This window comes from Pongo abelii, chromosome 7, assembly GCF_028885655.2.
Source record: "Pongo abelii isolate AG06213 chromosome 7, NHGRI_mPonAbe1-v2.0_pri, whole genome shotgun sequence".
NCBI classification, from domain to species: domain Eukaryota; kingdom Metazoa; phylum Chordata; class Mammalia; order Primates; family Hominidae; genus Pongo; species Pongo abelii.
Window position 1 is genome coordinate 41,643,283 of NC_071992.2, and position 18,328 is coordinate 41,661,610.

Consider the following 18,328-nt stretch of genomic DNA (forward strand, 5'->3'; position numbering starts at 1 on the left):
TCTTCATAGGTGATATGATTTTATACCTTGAAAACCCCATAGTCTCTGCCCAAAGGCTCTTAGATGTAGCAAAAAACTTCAGCAAAGTTTCAGGATACAAAATCAACGTAAAAAAATAAGTAGCACTTGTATAAGCTAATAACAACCAAACTGAGGGGCAAACCAAGAACACAATCTCATTCACATTAGCCACAAAAAAATAAAATACCTAGGAATATAATCAGAGAGGTGAAAGATCTCTATAATGAGAATCACAAAACATTGCTGAAAGAAATCAGGTGACAGAAACAAATGGGGAAAATATTTTATGCCCATGGTTAGGAAGGAAGAATCAATATTGTTAAAATGGGCCAGCTGCAGTGGCTCATGCCTGTAATCTCAGCATTTTGGGAGGATGAGGCAGGCAGATGATCTGTTGTCAGGAGTTTGAGACCAGCCTGGCCAACATGGTGAAACCCTGTCTCTACAAAAAAAAAAAAAAAAAAAAAAAACAAAAATTAGGCAAGAGTGGTGGCGTGCACGTGTATTCCCAGTTACTGGAAAGGCTGAGGCAGGAGAATTGCTTGAACCCAGGAAGCTGAGGTTGCAGTGAGCTGAGATGGCACTACTGCACTCCAGCCTGGGTGACAGAACAAGACTCCTTCTCAAAGAGAAAAAAAATTGTTAAAATGACAATGCATCCCAAAACAATTTACAGATTCAACGCTATTCCTATCAAACAACCAATAACGTTTTTCACACAATTAGACAAAACTATTCTAAAATTCATATGGGACCAAAAAAAGAGCCTGAATAGCCAAAGGAATTTTGAGCTAAAAGAACAAAGCTGCAGTCATCACATTATCCAACTTCTAACTAGACTTTAAGGAGGTAACCAAAACAGCATGGTACCGGTAGAAAAACAGAAACATAGACCAAATGGAACAGGTTAGAACCCAGAAATAAAGCTGCACATCTACAACCATCTTATCTTCAACAGCATCAACAATAACAAACAACTGGGAAAATAATTTCTATTCAATAAATGGTGCTGGGATAACTGGCTAGTCGCATGCAAAAGATTGAAGATGAACTCCTTCCTTTCACAATATACAAAAATCAAATCAAGATGTATTAAAGACTTAAAAGTAAAAGCTAAAACTATAAAAACTCCAAAATAAAACCTAAGAAATATCACTCTGAACATAGGCCCTAGCAAAGATTTTATGATGAAGATGCCAAAAGCAATTGTAGCAAAACCAAAAATTGACAAGTGAGACCTAATTAAACTGAAAAACTTCTGCACAGCAAAAGAAACAATCAACAGAGTAAACAGACAACCTACAGAATAGGAGAAAACATTCACAAAGTATGAATCCAGCAAAGGTCTAATATCTAAAATTTACAAGAAAAAAAAGAATCCTATTTAAAAATGGCCAAAGGACATGAACAAGCACATTTCAAGAGAAAACATACATGCAGCCAACAAGCATATGAAAAAATGCTTATCATCAGTAATCATTAGAGAAATACAAATCATAACCACAATGAGATACCATTCCACACCAGTTAGAATGGCTATTACTAAAAAGAAAAAGTTACAGATACTCACGAGGCTGTGGAGATAAGGGAACACTTGTGCACTGCTGATGAGAATGTAAATTAGTTCAGGCACTGTGGAAAGCAGATTGGAAATTTCTCAGAAAACATGGAACTACCATTTGACCCAGCAACTCCGTTATTGGGTATATACCCAAAGGAATAAAAATCATTCCACCATAAAAACACATGCACACATATACTTATCATAGTGCTATTCACAGTAGCAAAGACATAGTATCAATCTAGATGTCCATCAGTGATGGAATGCACAATGAAAATCTGTTATATATGCACCATGGAATACTACACAACCATAAAGAATACTGAAATTATGTTCTGTGTAGCAATATGAATGGACTTGGAGGCCGTTATTCTAAGCAAAGTAATGCGGAAATAGTAACTCAAATACCACATGTTTTCACTGATAAGTGGGAGGTAAACATCGAGTACACATAGACACAAAGAAGGGAACAATAGACACTGGGCCTACTTGAGAGTGTAGGGTGAGTGTAGGGTGGGGACCTATTGGGTACAATGCTCATTACCTGGGTGACACATTGATCTGTACATTAAACCCCTATGACATGCAATTTACCTATGTATCAAACCAGCACTTCTACCCCTCCAAACCTAAAATAAAAATTGGAAATGAATAAAGTTAATAAAACCAGAAACCTTGAAACAAGACCTATTTGACGCCTCCAAAGACTCACTTTATCTGTAAGTATACACATAGACTGAAAGTAAATGGATGAAAAATGTATATTTAATACAAATAAAAAACAAAATAAATTAGTATTATGGGATCTGGCCAGCAGCCCGCAATGCAACGAGGCTCTCTGTTTGTTCCCAGGTGGATCAGCAGGTTGAGAAATTAATAGACACACACACGCTAGTGAAAGCTGGGTCCAGGGGGATCACTGCCTTCTGGTCCTGTGGTGCCAACAATGCATTCAATATACCAGCATTTATTATTAAGTTTAGTTAGGGTGGGGGTAGGTTAGTGAGGGATTTAGGGTCATTTGATTATGAGGTGAGATGGTCACATGGGGATGAACTAATTCTTTAACATAACATCTGTATGCAGAAGTACAGTATACAGAGATAAGAATTTACAATATGGTGTGTGCATCAGTAATTTCTAACAGAGCCTTAAAACAGAAACACAGTCTTTCCATATCCTATGATTAGCAAGATATTAATCAGCAGTAACAGTTGCAGCAAAAGCTGGTTACAAACAATCCATAGAAACAGGATGTGAAGCTAGACAACTGGTTAGACCAGAAATTCTCAGAAGGGAGTATGCCTTAACCCTAAAGAGGCCTAGAAGAGCCATGGCAAGATGAGGGCGTTTATAGCCCTATCTTATCCATATGGACAGGCGCTCCCCCATGCGTCCGTTTATAGGCTCTCCACAAGGGTCGCATTCCATTCCCAGAGCTATGAACATCTGCTTTTCTGGGATAGGAATCTTGATGATGTGAAACCTCCCTGACTGCACGTTCATTCATAGGCTCTCTGCAGGGGGAAGCACATCACTTGCTGTTGGCTCATTCTGGCAGTCCAACCTAGCATTGTCTTTGCACAATCCTGCATACAACTTTGTATTTACAATAATCAGGAGTATTTCATCTTTTATTCAGCAATAGTTTCAGGGGGTAGCTATACTTAGATAAAAATATTCTCCAAGGAAAAAAGTATAAAAAAAGACAAACAAGGGCATTATATAATTACAAAGTGGTCAATACAAGAAAAGAATAAAACAATCACAAATATCTTTTCACCCAATATTGTAGCACCTAAATAGATAAAGCAAACATTAATAGATCTAAAGGAAAAGATAGACACATATACAATAATAGGGGATTTCACCACCTCACTTTCAGTAAAGGAGGAAACATGCAGGTATAAAATCAACAAAGAAATACCACATTTTAACTCTACTCAAGATAAAAGCGACCGAATGGACATTTACAGGAGATCTGATCCAACAATTTCAGAATTCACGTTTCTCAACTGCATATGGAGCATTCTCCAGGTTAAGTCATATTCTGTGACACAAAACAAGTCTTAACAAAGTTTTTAAAAATTGAAATTGTATTGAATAGTTTTTCTAACTATAATGGGATAAAACTAGAAATCAATGACAAGAGAAACATTGGAAACTGTACAAATACATGGAAATTAAAAGCAACATGCTCCACATAAAAAAATCAGTATCATTTCTATATGCCAATAGTAACCTATCTGATAAAGAATTCAAGAAAACAATCCCATTTATAATACCTACAAAAATGCAATAACTATTAGTAAGTTTTTATAAGGAGATTAAAGATCTCCACAATGAAAACTGTAAAACATGGATGAAAGAAATTGAAATAGACACAGTAAGTGGAAAGATATTTAATGTTCATGCATTGGAATAATTAATATTGTTAAAATGTTCATATTACTTAAAGAGACTTACAGATTCAATGCAATTTCTGTCAAAATTCTAATACCAGTCTTTACAGAAATAGAAAAAAGTCAATCCTAAAATGTATATGCAACAAGAAAACACCCCAAATATCTAAAGCAATCTTGAGCAAAAAGAGGAAAATATACTATAAAGCTATAGTAACTGAAACAGCATGGTATTGGCATTAAAACAGACACATAGACCAATGAAACAATATAGGGAGCCCAGAAATAGAACTATGTATTTACAGCCATCCTTTTTTATTTTTTATTTTTTGACAAAGGTGCCAAGAACTCACAACAGAGAAAGGACAGTCTCTTCAATATATGGTGCTGGGAAAACTGAATATTCACATACAAAGGAGTGAAAGTAAATTCCTATCTCTGAACTTATACAAAAAGATCAAAATGTATTAAAGGTTTAAACTTAAAACCCCAGACCATAAAATTATTAGATAAAAAGCCTCAGTGGAACACTGTATGACGTAGGTCTGAGCAAGGATTTTTTTAGACAGGACCTCAAAAGCACATGCAACAAAAGCAAAAAAAAAAAAAAAAAAACAAAAAAAATCACAAAACTAAACAAAGAAAAAAGATAAAGAAAAACAACAACCAACCAACCAAACAAAAACACTACAACAAACTGTAAAGCTTTTGCTTCCAAATGGGCAAGATATTTGAACAGGTAAACATACTTTCTCAAAAGAACACATACAAGTAGCCAACTGTTATAGTAAAAAGAAATGAAATCCTATCAGCAGCAACAGCATAGATGAACTGATGAACTGGAGGCCTTTATCTTAAATGAGACAAGTCAGACACAGAAAGATAAACACTAGATGTAGTTACTTATAAATGGGATATAAATACTATACTGTGCACACAGAGATGCAGAGTGTGGAATGATAGATAATAGAGATTTGAATGGGTGAGGAGGTGAGAGAGGGGTAGATAATGAGAGAATATTTAATGGATACAATATACATTATTTGGGTGATGGATACCCTAAAAGCTCTGAGTTCACCACTACACAATCTATGCATAGAACAAAATTATGTACATTTATATGCCAAAAAGACAAGCTACAGACCTGGAAAATGTGACAATGGACTGATATCTAGACTATATAAATAACTCAAAAGCCAACATTTAAAAAATACAATTAAAGAATAGCCAAAACATTAAGAGGCATTTCACTGAAAAGGACATAGACATGGAAAAAACAAAACGAAACAAAATAAAAACACGTTAAAATATTGACATCATCACTACCCATTAGAAAAATGCAAAGTAAGAACATCATCAGATACTATTACATACTTAATAGAGCAGCTGAGTTTTTTAAATGTGACATGATTACATGCATGACAAAATCACACACACACACACACACACACACACACACTGTACCCATGTCAATGTCCTGGTTTTGATAAGTTTATGACCACTGGGGAAAACTGGATGAATGACACATGACTTCCCTGATCTTCTTTGGCATTTTCTAGTGTTTCAATTTTTTTTAATTTTTAAGTATAAAATATGGAAAATAAAAATAATCTATTAATATAATAATTTTGGAAGTTAATTTTATTGCAGGTAACATCCAATAATATTGTGAATATTATTTTAATTTATTTAAATGCTCAGATACTAAAGATATTTATTTTTGTTTTGAGACTAACAAAAATATAAAGTCACAATAGTAATGACATGGAATCAACCTAAATGCCCATCAGTAATACACTGGATAAAGAAAATATGGTACATATACACCATGGAATACTATGCAGCCATACAAAAGAATGAGATCGTGTAATTGCAGGGATATGGATGGAGCTGGAAGCTGTTATCCTCATCAAACTAAAGCAGGAACAGAAAACCAAACACTGAATGTTCTGTTATAAGTGGGAGCTAAATGATGAGAACACATGGACACGTGGGGAAACAACACACACTGGGGTCTGTCAGAGGGTGGAGGATGAGAAGAGGAAGAGGATCAGGAAGAAAAGCTAATGGATGCTGGCCTTAATACCTGGGTGATGGGATGATCTGAGCAGCAAACCACCATGGCACATGTTTACCTATGTAACAGACCTGCACGTCCTGTACGTGTACCCCTGAACTTAAAATAAAAGTAGGAGATTTAAAAAAATGTATATATACATATATATTTAATTTCCAACTTTTATTTTTAACTACTTCTACTTAAAAGTTATTGACAAAACTGGTTGTTTTTCTAAAAACAAGTACATCAGCACACAAGGCAAAATTATATTCTCATTGATTAAAAATAGCATAAGTAAAATTATATGTAATATATTATGTATATTATATACATAGTTTTACATATATAATATACATAATACATATATAATAGCCTCTAGAAAGATTCCATTGAAAATGTTCACAATTTTAAATGTATTAACCATAAAATACAATTTAGAAAAAAATCATAGGCAATGTAATGAAAATATTAAGATGATATTGAAAAATCTATTGCTCTAAAATATAAGAAATATAGCGTTAGAAGGAGAGACACCTAAGAAAATAAAGCACATGAGAATCTATCAAGAGTGATTATTTTACTTATGCAATTTTTAATCATTGAGAATTTGTCTTGTGTGCTGTTATATTTGTTTAGAAAACCATCTAGTTTTGTCAATAACTTGTAAGTAGTTTTAGTTATATCAAAATAATACAATCAAACTTATTAATTTTTCATTTCATATCTTATTTAATGCTATGTACAATCATGTTTGTCATATTTTACAGATACATAACTGAGGTTTTAATAAGTTACATAACTTAATAGAAGACACAGAGATAAAAGATTTAGAGGAGTCATACACAACACACACTGATGTTTGTAAACCTCTAAGACTTTCTAGTTTTCCAGGCTACCAGTCTATATATATTTATATATATATTTTTTCATTTCAATTGCTTTTGGGTATGAGGGGACAGTTACATGGATAAATTGTATAGTGGTGATGTCTGAGATTTACTCCATACATCACTTGAGTAGTGTTCATTGTACCCAATATGTGGCTTTTAATCCCTCACTCCCCCTCTCACCTTCCCCATTTCTGAATCTCCAATTTCCACGATACCACTCTGTATGTCTTTGCATATCACTTAAAAGTGAGAACATATAGTATCTGTTTTTCCATTCCTGAGTTACTTCACTTAGAATAATGGCCTCCTCCATTCAAGTTGCTGCAAAAGACATTATTTCATTCTTTTTTATGGCTGAGTAGCATTCCATGGTGTATATATTATCCACTCACTGATTGATGTTCACTTAGGTTGGTTCCATATCTTTGAAATAATGAATTGTGCTGGAGTAAACATATGTGTGCAGCATTCTTTTTGATATAATAATTTCTTTTTTGGGGGATAATCAACAGTGGGTTTGGTAGATCTACTTTTACTTCTTTGAGAAATCCCCATACTGCTTTTCCATAGTAGTTGTACTAATTTACATTCCCACCAGCAGTATGTACATATACTCCTGAGCTTGAAATAAGTTCCCTTTTCACCACATCCACACATCTTTTTTTTTTTTTTTTTTAGTTTTTTAATAATGACCATTCTGGCTGGGATAAAGTGGTATCTCATTATAATTTTTTCGTTTGTTTTTTGTTTTTGTTTTTTTTTTGAAACGGAGTCTCGCTCTGTCACCCAGGCTGGAGTGCAGTGGGGTGATCTTGGCTCACTGCAAGCTCCGCCTCCCAGGTTCATGCCACTCCCTTGCCTCAGCCTCCCGAGTAGCTGGGACTACAGACACCGGCCACCATGCCCGGCTAATTTTTTGTATTTTTAGTAGAGAAGGGTTTTCACCGTGTTAGCCAGGAAGGTGTCGATCTCCTGACCTCGTGATCCACCTGCCTCCACCTCCCAAAGTGCTGGGATTATCATTATAGTTTTAATTTGCATTTCCCTGATGGTTAGTGATGTTTAGCATTTTTCGTGTTTGTTGGCCATTTGTATATCTTCTTTTGAGAAAGGCCTATTCGTGTAATTTGCCTACTTTATGGTGGGATCATTTGTTTATATCTTGCTGATTTGTTTGAGTTCCTTGTATATTTTGGATATTAGTCCTTTGTCAGATGCATAGTTTACAAATATTTTCTCCCCTTCTTTAGGTTGTCTGTTTGTTCTGATGGTTATTTCTTTTTCTGTGCAGAAGCTTTTTAGTTTAATTATGTCCCATTTATTTATCTTTGTTGCATTTGCTTTTGGGGTCTTAGTCATAATTTCTTTGCTAGGACAATGTCCAGAAGAGTTTTTCCTAAGCTTTCTTCTAGAATTTTTATGGTTTCAGGTGTTAAATTTAAGTCTTTGATCCATCTTGAGTTGATTTTTGTATATGGTGAGAGATAGGGATGCAGTTTCCTTCTTCCACATGTGGCTATCCAGTATTCCCAGCGTCATTCATTGAATAGGGGGTCCTTCCCCCAATTTATGCTTTTGTATGCTTTGTTGAAGATCAGTTGGTGGTATTTGGCTTTATTTCTGGGTTCTCTAGTATATTCCATTGGTCTATGTATCTACTTTTATAACAGTACGATGCTATTTTGGTTACTAAAGCTTTGTAGTGTGGTTTGAAGTCAGGTCATATAGCGTCTCCAGATATGTTATTTTGCTTAAGAATGCTGGTATGTTTCTGTATCCTCCCAAATCTCATGTGAAATTGTAATCCCCAGTGTTGGAGGTGGGGCCTCACGGAAGGTGATTAGATTATAGAGGTGGTTTCTCACGGCTTAACACCATCCTCCTAGTGCTGTTCTCGTGATAGAGTTCTCAGGAGATCTGGTCGTTTAAAAGTGTGTAGCACCTCCCCTGCTCTCTCTTTCTCCTGCTCTGTCCATGTAAGACGTGCCTGCTTTTCCTTTGCCTTCTACCATGATTGAAAGTTTTCTGAGGTTTCCCAGAAGCTGTCATGCTTCCTGTACAGCCTGTGGAACTGTAAGCCAATTAAACCTCTTCTTTATAAATCACCCAGTCTCAGGTATTTTTTTATAGCAGTGCAAGAATGGACTAATAAAATTGCTTTGGCTATTCAGGCTTTTCTTTGGTTCCATGTGAATTTTAGGATTACTTTTTTCTAATTCTGTGAAAACTAATCTTGGTATTTTGATAGGAATTGCTTGAATATGTAGATTGCTTTTGGCAGTATGGTAACTTTCACAATGTTGATTCTTCCATCCATGAGCATGGAATGAATTTCCAGTTGTTTCAGCTATCTAGGATTTCTTTACACAGTGTTCTGTAGTTTTTCCTGTAAAGAGATTTCACCTATCTAGGATTTCTTTACACAGTGTTCTGTAGTTTTTCTTGTAAAGAGCTTTCACCTCCTTGGGTAGGTATATTCTTAATTATTTTATTTTATTTTTGCAGCTGTTGTAAAAGGGATTGAGATCTTGATTTGATTCTCAGCTTGGTCATTGTTGATGTACAGCCATGCTACTAATTTGTGTACATCGATTTTGTAACCTGAGACTTTACATAATTCACTGGTCAAATGTAGGAGTCTTCTGGAGGAGACTTTTAGGGTTTTTTAGGTATATGATTATAACATTGGCAGACAGAGTTAGCTTGACTTTCTGTTTTCCAATTTAGATTTCCTTTATTTATGTCTTTTGCCTGATTGCTCTGGCTAGGACTTCCAGTACTATGTTGAATAGAAGTAGTGAAAGTATCCATCTTTGTCTTTTTCCAGTTCTTGGGGAATGCTTTCGGCTTTTTACCCATTCAGTATGATGCTCTCTGTGGGTTTGTCATATATAGCTTTTATTATTTTGAGGTATGTTCCTTCTATGCCTAGTTTGTTGAATTTTTTTATTATAAAGAGATGCTGGATTTTATTGCTTTTTTCAGCATCTGTAGAGATTATTATAATTTTCTTCAAATTTTTATGTGGTGAATCACATTTATGGACATGCATATATTGATCCATCCCTCCTGCATCCCTGAGGTGAAACCTTCTGATCATGGGTGAATTATCTTTTTGATGTGTTATTGGATTCAATTTGCTAGTATTTTGTTGAGGATTTTTGCATCTGTGCTCTCAATACTTTGCAATAGTTTCAGTAGGATTGGTATCAATTCTTGTTTGAATGTCTGGTAGAATTTGGTTGTGAATTCCTGTGGCCTTGGGCTTTTCTTTGGCAGTTTTTTAAAATTACTGACTCAGTCTCACTGATGGGTATTGGTCTAGTCAGGATTTCTATTTCATCTTGATTCAAGCTAGTAGGGTTGTGTATTTCCAGGAATTTATCCATTTCTTCCAGATTTTCTAGTTTGTGTGCGTTGAAGTGTTCATAGTAGTCTTGGATGATCTTTTATATTTCTGTGATGTCAGGTGTAATATTTTCATTTTTATTTCTAAATCTTCTTTTAATCTTGTCTCTTCTTGGCTAATGGAACTAATGGTCTATTAGTTTCGTTCATCTTTTCAAAGAACCAAGTTTTCATTTCATTGATCATTTTAATATTTTTGTTTCAATTTCATTTAAACCTGCTCCGATCTTTGTTATTTCTTTCCTTCTGCTAGCTTTGGATTTGGTTTGTTCTTATTTCTCTAGTTCGTTGAGGTTGAGATTAAATTGTCAATCTGTGGTCTTTCAGACTTTTTGATATAGGCATTTGGTGCTATAAACTTTCCTCTCAGTGCTGCGTTTGCTGTTCCCAGAGGTTTTGATAATTTGTATTACTATTATCATTCATTTTGAAGAATTTTTAAATTTTCATCTTGAGTTTATTGTTAACCCCAAAATCATTCAGGATCAGATTGTTTAAAATTCTTGTATTTCTATAGTTTTGAGGGTTCCTTTTGGAGTTGATTTTTAGTTTTACTCCACTGTGTCTGAGAAGATACTTGATATAATTTTGATTTTTAAAAAATTTATTGAAACTTATTTTGTGGCCTATCATATTATCTGTCTTGGAGAATGTTCTATGTGCTGATGAGAAGAATGTAGTTCTTGGGTAGAATAGTTTGTAAAGATGTGTTAGGTCCATTTGTTCTAGAGTACGGTTTAAGTCCTATGTTTCTTTGTTGACTTTCTGCCTTGAAATCTGTCTAGTGCTGTCGGTGGAGTGTTGAAGTCATCCACTACTATTGTGTTGCTGTCTATCTCTTTTCATAGGATTAGTAGTCATTGTTTTATGAATGTGGGAGCACCAAAGTTAGGTGCATATATATTTAGGATTATAATATCTTCTTGTTGGATTAATCCTTTTATCATTATATAATGACATCTTTATTACTTTGTTCTCACACTGCTGATAAAGACATACCTGAGACTGGATAATTTGTAAAGGAAAAAGGTTTAGTGGATTCACAGCTCCACATGGCTGGGGAGACCTCACAATCATGGCAGAAGGTGAAGGAAGAGCAAAGGGACATCTTACATGTCAGCAGGCAAGAGAGCTTGGGCAAGGGAACTCCCGTTTATGAAACCATCAGATCTCATGAGACTTATTCACTACAATGAGAACAGTATGGGGGAAACTGCCCCCATGATTCAATTATCTCCACCTGACCCCACCTTTGACAGATGGGGATTATTACAATATTTGGGTGGGGACACAGTCAAACCATATCAACATCCTTTTGTCTTTTAAAACTGTTTTTGCTTAAAAGTCTATTTTATCTAAGAATAGCACCTCCTGCTTGCCTTTAGTTTCTATTTGTCTGGAATGTCTTTTCCACCCCTTTCCCTTGAATCTATAAGAATCTTTACATGTTAGGTGAGTCTCTAGAAGACAGCAGATGTTTGGTTTGTGATTTTTTTTTTATCCATTCTGAAAATTTGTGTCTTCTAAGTGGTGTATTTAGACCATTTACATTCAACATTAATATTGAGACGTGAGATACTGTTCCAGTCATGCTGATTGTCAAAAGATACTTTGTATTCTTCATTGTGTTATTGTTTTATAGGTCCTATGCATTGTATGCTTTCAAGAGGTCCTATTCTGGTGTATATTGACATTTTGTTTTAAGATGTACAACTCCTTTTAGAATTTCTTCTAGGGCTGATCTAGTAGTAACAAATTCCCTTAGCATTTGTTTGTCTGAAAAAGACTTTACTTATCCTTCATTTATAAAACTTAGTTTTGCTGGCTATGAAATTCTTGGCAGAGTTATTCTTTATAAAGAGACTAAAGATGAATGTCAATTCTTCTTGTATGCAAGGTTTCCGCTGAGAAAGTTAAACTTTTTGGTCATTAAATATCAATTTTAATAATTATATAATTTTGATTATTTTAGTGCCCCCTTTTCTCACTCAACATTATTTCAGTTTGAGCAATAAGTTGTATGGTCATGCAATAGTATGATCACAAAAAACACACCAATAACGAAAGTTTGAAAGACCAAACTCACATATTTTAGAATATTGAAAAAAAATGAGAGTCCTCTTTTTTACAAAATTGCATATATACATGTGTACACAAGGAGAGGGTATATAGATAGATGGATAGGTAAATAAACATGTATGTCTTGAGAGATGATAGACGGATAGATTTAGATGATGAATAGGTAGACTGATAGATCAATAGATAGATAGATAGATAGATAGATAGATACTTTACTTTACTTTCCTATGGAAATGTAAACCAACCTATTTAAACAGAGACTCTATCCAGTAAGTTTGGCTTATTTGTTTGCTTGTTTACTTATTTTAACTCAGACTATTCTATTGCAGATTCAACACCCTCTTTACTCTTGTATTTTGTGGCCAGTAAATATGCTTAGATCAAAGAAGAAATTTATCTGAAGTTTCTATATGTGAGAAGGCCCTTCACATATATTTCAGTTTGTTAGAAATAAAGCTCATGTAAAATTATCAATAAAGTGTGTGTTAAATGAGGATATAATAATTGATGATTTATAGGTGATAATCATATGGGTACACAGGGAAGAACAGAATGTATAATATCAGAAATAATTCAATAGGTCCAGAGCATAGGCTTTGTGTGTCATTTGATATAATGCAATAATTATTGATTGTGCTGATAATAACCTATAAATCATCAATTATTAATAGACAAATCATAATATTTACCTGAATTTCAGTGTAGACTATGAGTTCTCAAATATTTCCTATATCTTTATGAATGGACAATTTGCAGTATGCCACAGTTAGTGTTGCTATAGTCCTTCATAAGACAGTCAGTGAAAAATGTTCAAAGTACAAATTTCTCAGCAGATGAAGACAGCAGAAGGTGTATTTTTATGTTTATGTTTTTTTTTCTCATTCAGCATTAACAGAGACTAGACCCTTACATTACTCTAGCAGGTTCATTGTAAATATTTTAAGCTTGGAATATGTTTTGAAGTAAAATTTTCCACATTGGAATTAATTTTTATATTTAAGTCCTCATGAAAATTTTATATGCAATTTTTTGCTGTCTTTACATGTCATCTTTTTCTCTTAAATTCAATACATGTTAACATTTTATAAATCCCTGTTGTTGTTGTTTTCCAGATAAAAAATCTTTCAAAACTATTACCCCAATATCTGGAAATATACATTATAGTGGAAAAAGCTTTGGTAAGTATGCTTTGAAGAGGTCTTTCAAGAAGGAACTAAGTATGCTTTCAAGAAAGAACTTTCCTTCTTGCCTTCCTGTCTTCTTCCTTTTCTCTCTTCCTCCTTCTTTCCCTTCCTCCATTGTCTCCTTATTTTCTCCCTCTCCTCTCTTTTCCTCCCCTCCCCTCTGTCTTCCCTTTTCTTCCTCTACCCCTCCTTCATTCACTCCCTTTGTTTTCCTTCCTCCCTCCCTTCCTTCCTTCTTTCCTTCCTTCCTTCCTCTTTCTTTCACTCTTTCTTTCTTTTTATAACTTAGTGAAAGTTTTGTTTTAATTTTAAAGGCACAATACAGTTTTATTAATATTTTAAAATAAAAGATATTTTATTTTAGGTGTGTTAGATAAATCAATATTTGTGACCTTATTATGAGTAACAGCCCAAACTAGCCTAGAATGCCCTACACTATCTGCTTCCTCCACTCCAGCTCAGTCAGTATCTTTGACTTTAACCCCTAATGGCCTATCCCTTCTCTTAATCTGCTCCATCCTTTCTGGTCACATTGTTTTATTGAATACACATTTTTACCATCTTATAAAGCATATTCACTTGATATTTCTCTCTTGCAAAGTTTTCAACTAATTCAGTTTGTTGCTTTAATGTCATTTTAAAACCTTTATTGCTAACAAAAATTTCACTTCAACAATAGTAGTGTTTATATTTTTTGTTTATTCTTAAAATGTGTTTCAGCATAGTTTTTGAACAAATACACCTCTGGTTTTAAATGTATATTTATTTTTAAAATTAGTACTATTATATATTTACTAAATGCAAAACACAGACTAATCACTGGAAATTCTACTTTCAAGAATTCATATTTTAATGGAAAAGACAGATATGCAACCAAGTAATTATGATGCACTACATACATTATATATGTGTATATATAAGTTATATGTATACTTATATACCTATATATATACTCACAAAGTAACAGGATAGAATTGAGAAATATGTAGGAATTCTTAAGGAAAGGCTTCATAGAATAGATTTTTAGATGAATTACTAGCATTTAGCAGATAAATATAATACAATCAGGTAGATCCAAAAGTGTAAATTGTAGATTATATATTCTGTAGCATCTAGGTTATTTTGTTAAATATAATGTCTTTAAGATTTATTCACATTGTTGCCCATAACAGTAGTTTATTTCTTGTATACTAACGTGAAGAATACCACAATTTGGTGCTATTATGAATAAAATTGTTATCACCAATCTTGCTCATGTCTTTTGGTAGACATAATTTCTATTGGTATCTGCCTAGGAGTGAAATAGTTATATCATGGGATTGGTATGTTACCTTTAGACAATATTGGTAAACAGTTAAAAAGTTATTATAGTAATATCCTATTCTATCAGCAATGTATGAAAGGTTCAGGAATTCTGTATCATTACAAACAGAATTTATAAACTTTTAAAAATCTTAGCCATTTTAGTGGATATATAGTGATATCATATGGTGGTTTTTAGGTGCATTTGAGCATATTTTCATATCATTGTTTACTATTTGGATTTTTTAAAGAGCAAATGTATAAGTTTTCCTCATTTTAATAATTTCCTTGCTATTTTATGTGAATTCCTTATATATTCCAAATATGAGGCCTTTTTCAGATAGCTGTATTAAGGCTATTTTCTCCCAGTCTGTGGCTTAATTTTACACTCATTTAATGATGTCTTTTGATAGACATGCATTCTGAACCACAGTTAATTTAAGTCCAATTTATGTTTTCTTAATTTCCTTTTGTTTTTGATTTAAGAAATATTTTCTTATTCCAAGGACATAATTTTACTTTCTTCCATATCATTTTATATATTTTTCTTTACCTTTTAAAATAAGTTTTATGGTATATTTTTAATTGAGAGAGGTGTATGCTGTGAGGCAGGTTGTCTTTTTTCCATGTAGACATCCATTTGCTGCATCTCCACTTATGGAAAGTATCTCTTACTCCATTCAATTGTGTTAGCAATTTTTAAAAATTATGTAGTAGAATTGTGTGTGGCCTATTTCTTAGGTTGCTGTTCACTTCCATTGCCCTATTTCTGTTTTATTGAATCAATAATTCACTGTGTTCATTACTGTGGCTTTATGGTTATATGATTTATTTGGTTTTGTCCTTTTTCTAATCTTAATTATTGCTTTGACTATTCTGGGTCCCTTTTATTTAAATCCATTTTAGAATCACTCTCTACAATTTTGCAAAAATACCGTAATTTTGATTTTGGAATTACATTGAATGGTTAGCTCACTTTGGAAAGAATTGTGATCTTAACAATACTGAGTCATCCAATCTCTGAATAAGGAGAACCCCCTCACATACATCTTTACATTTTTTGTTAATTCCTTTCGTCAGTGTTCTATAGTGTTCTTGAACATCTTTGTTAGTTTTATTGTTATGCATTTGATGATTTTGTGATGCCCTAGTAAATAGTATTCTTAATTTAACATTTAAGTATTTTTGCCCTGGTTTATGAAAACATAGTTGACACACAATTTATCTTATATCCTGTTATTTTTTGCATAATTTACTCATTAATTCTTGTGAGTTTCATTTTTTGTAGATTTTTAATGTTCTATGTACACAATCATTTATGAATTTTAATTTTTTTAATTTTAAATTTTAATTTTTAATTTTTTTCTTTTTCAATTTTTACTCCTTTTTGCTATTTATGTATACATGTGTTTATCAATTTATCTATTTATTTTACTTTTATTTCATTTTATTCTTTTATTGTCCTTGCTTGACTCTGCAGTACAATGTTAAATAGACTGATGTGTACATTCCTAAATTTTCCCCTAACTTACAGATTAACCATTCTCTCTGAGTTTCATGTTAGCTCTTAGTTTTTGGTAGGTGATCTTTATAATATTGAGAAGGCTCCATTATATTCCCTGTTTTCCAAGATTTTTGTCATGGATAGCTGTTTTTCATCAAAATTTTTTTCTGCTCTTACAGAGATGATCAATGGATATAGAGAACCATACTTGTGTTTCTAAAATACACACTACTTATTTATTACATTTTAATCAATTTTTACAAATAACCTGATCTTTTATTTAATATTTTGTTTTTGATTTTAGGGTTTATGTTCATGAAATAATGGTATGTTATATTCCTTTCTTATAATGATTTTTCTCTTTGTTATCAAGATTATCCTAGCCTCATCAAATAAGTTAGTGAGTTTTCTTCTTCTTATAGTCTCTTCGAGAATTGAGATATTATGAGTATGACCCCTTCCACACATAGTTGGAAGAATTTACTCTGAAAACCTGTAGACCTTAAGTTTTCTTTGAGGAAATATTTTAAAGTACACATTAAATTTCTTTACATATGATATACATAGGGAAGTTTAGATTTTCTTTAAACTTGTTTTACTTTCTAAAAGTTAGATTGCTATGGTTTGAACGTGTCCCCTTCATAATTCACGTATTGAAATGTAATGGCTAATGTTATGGCTTTAAGGCATGAGGCAATTCTGTCATGAAAGCTTCTTCTCTCATGTATGGGATTAAGTCTCTTATAAAAGTCTCTTATAAAAGAGACTTCATGCAGCATTCTGTAGCTTGCCTTTCTGCTTTCCTCCCCATGAGGACATAGCAAAAAGGTCCTCACCAGACCAGTTTGTGGTGCCTTGATGTCAGACTTCTCAGCCTCTAAGACTATGAACAATAAATTTGTGTTTTTTACAAACTACCCAATCTGTCATATTCTGTCATAGCAGCACAAATAGACCAAGACAGAAATTGGTATCAGGAGTGAGTGTTGCCACTGCGAATGTCTAAAAATGTGGAAATAGTTTTGGTACCTGGAAATGGGTTGAAGCAGGAGCTGTTTTGAAGTAAATAATGGAATAAGCTTGTATTACTGCTAGTGGGGCATGAAGGGTGATTCTGATGAGAGCTCAGAAGAAGAGAAGTAGGGAAGTTGTGAATCTTTTTAGAGATCAGCGGTTATGAACAGTTTTTAGAAATTACTTAAGTGGTCATGAACAGAATGCTGGTAGAAATATGGACAGTAAAGGCTGTTCTTATGAGAGCTCAGATGGAAGTGAGGTCCAACGTATTGGAAACTGGGAGAAAGACCACTCTTGTTATAAAGTGGCCAATCACTTGGCTGAATTATGCCCATGCCGTAGAACTTTATGGAAGGCAGAACTTAAGAATGATGAACTCAGGTATTTGGCAAAAGAAATCTCTAAGCAGCAAGGTGTTCAGGATGCTGCATGGCTTTTCCTACTTATTTATAGTAAAATTTGAGACAAGATAAATGGTTTAAATATGGATTTTACAATTAAAAGGGAAGAAGAATGTAAAGATTTGAAAAACTCTCAGCCTTGCCCTGTAAAAAAAAAAGGTGGGGGTTGGGGGGTGGGGGGTTGGGGGAAGTATATATGAGAGAGAATAGCAAGAGTGTGTCAAGTGACCTTTAAAGAAAATTTGTGTGGATAGAGGAAGTCAGCTGCTATTTATCAACACAAGAGGAGAATAACCATAAAGACATTTTGGAGATCTTCAAGGCTGCCTTCCCATTACAAGCCCAAGAGTGCTGGGTATTTGTAAGCAAGTCAAGTTAAAGAGGGAAGCCAGAATGCTTATAGGACCTTGAGACTTGCACACCAGGGCCACCTCGGGTCTAAGATCCTTGCATCACAGCCAGGCACTTCTCTGCTGCCCTGGCTGTAGCTCAGCTGGGCC

The 18,328-nt window shown here is 33.7% G+C and overlaps 1 protein-coding gene across 2 annotated transcripts in view; it reads left to right on the forward strand.

Annotated features, from left to right (window-relative positions):
* Positions 1-18,328, forward strand: part of LOC100434416 (disintegrin and metalloproteinase domain-containing protein 18) — a 155,768-nt gene that overhangs the window by 30,378 nt on the left and 107,062 nt on the right. For both annotated transcript variants that reach the window (XM_024251201.3, XM_054561496.2), the window contains exon 7: positions 13,533-13,598. In XM_024251201.3, coding sequence (XP_024106969.3) covers positions 13,533-13,598 — 66 coding nt within the window. The remainder of the gene's footprint in view (positions 1-13,532; positions 13,599-18,328) is intronic.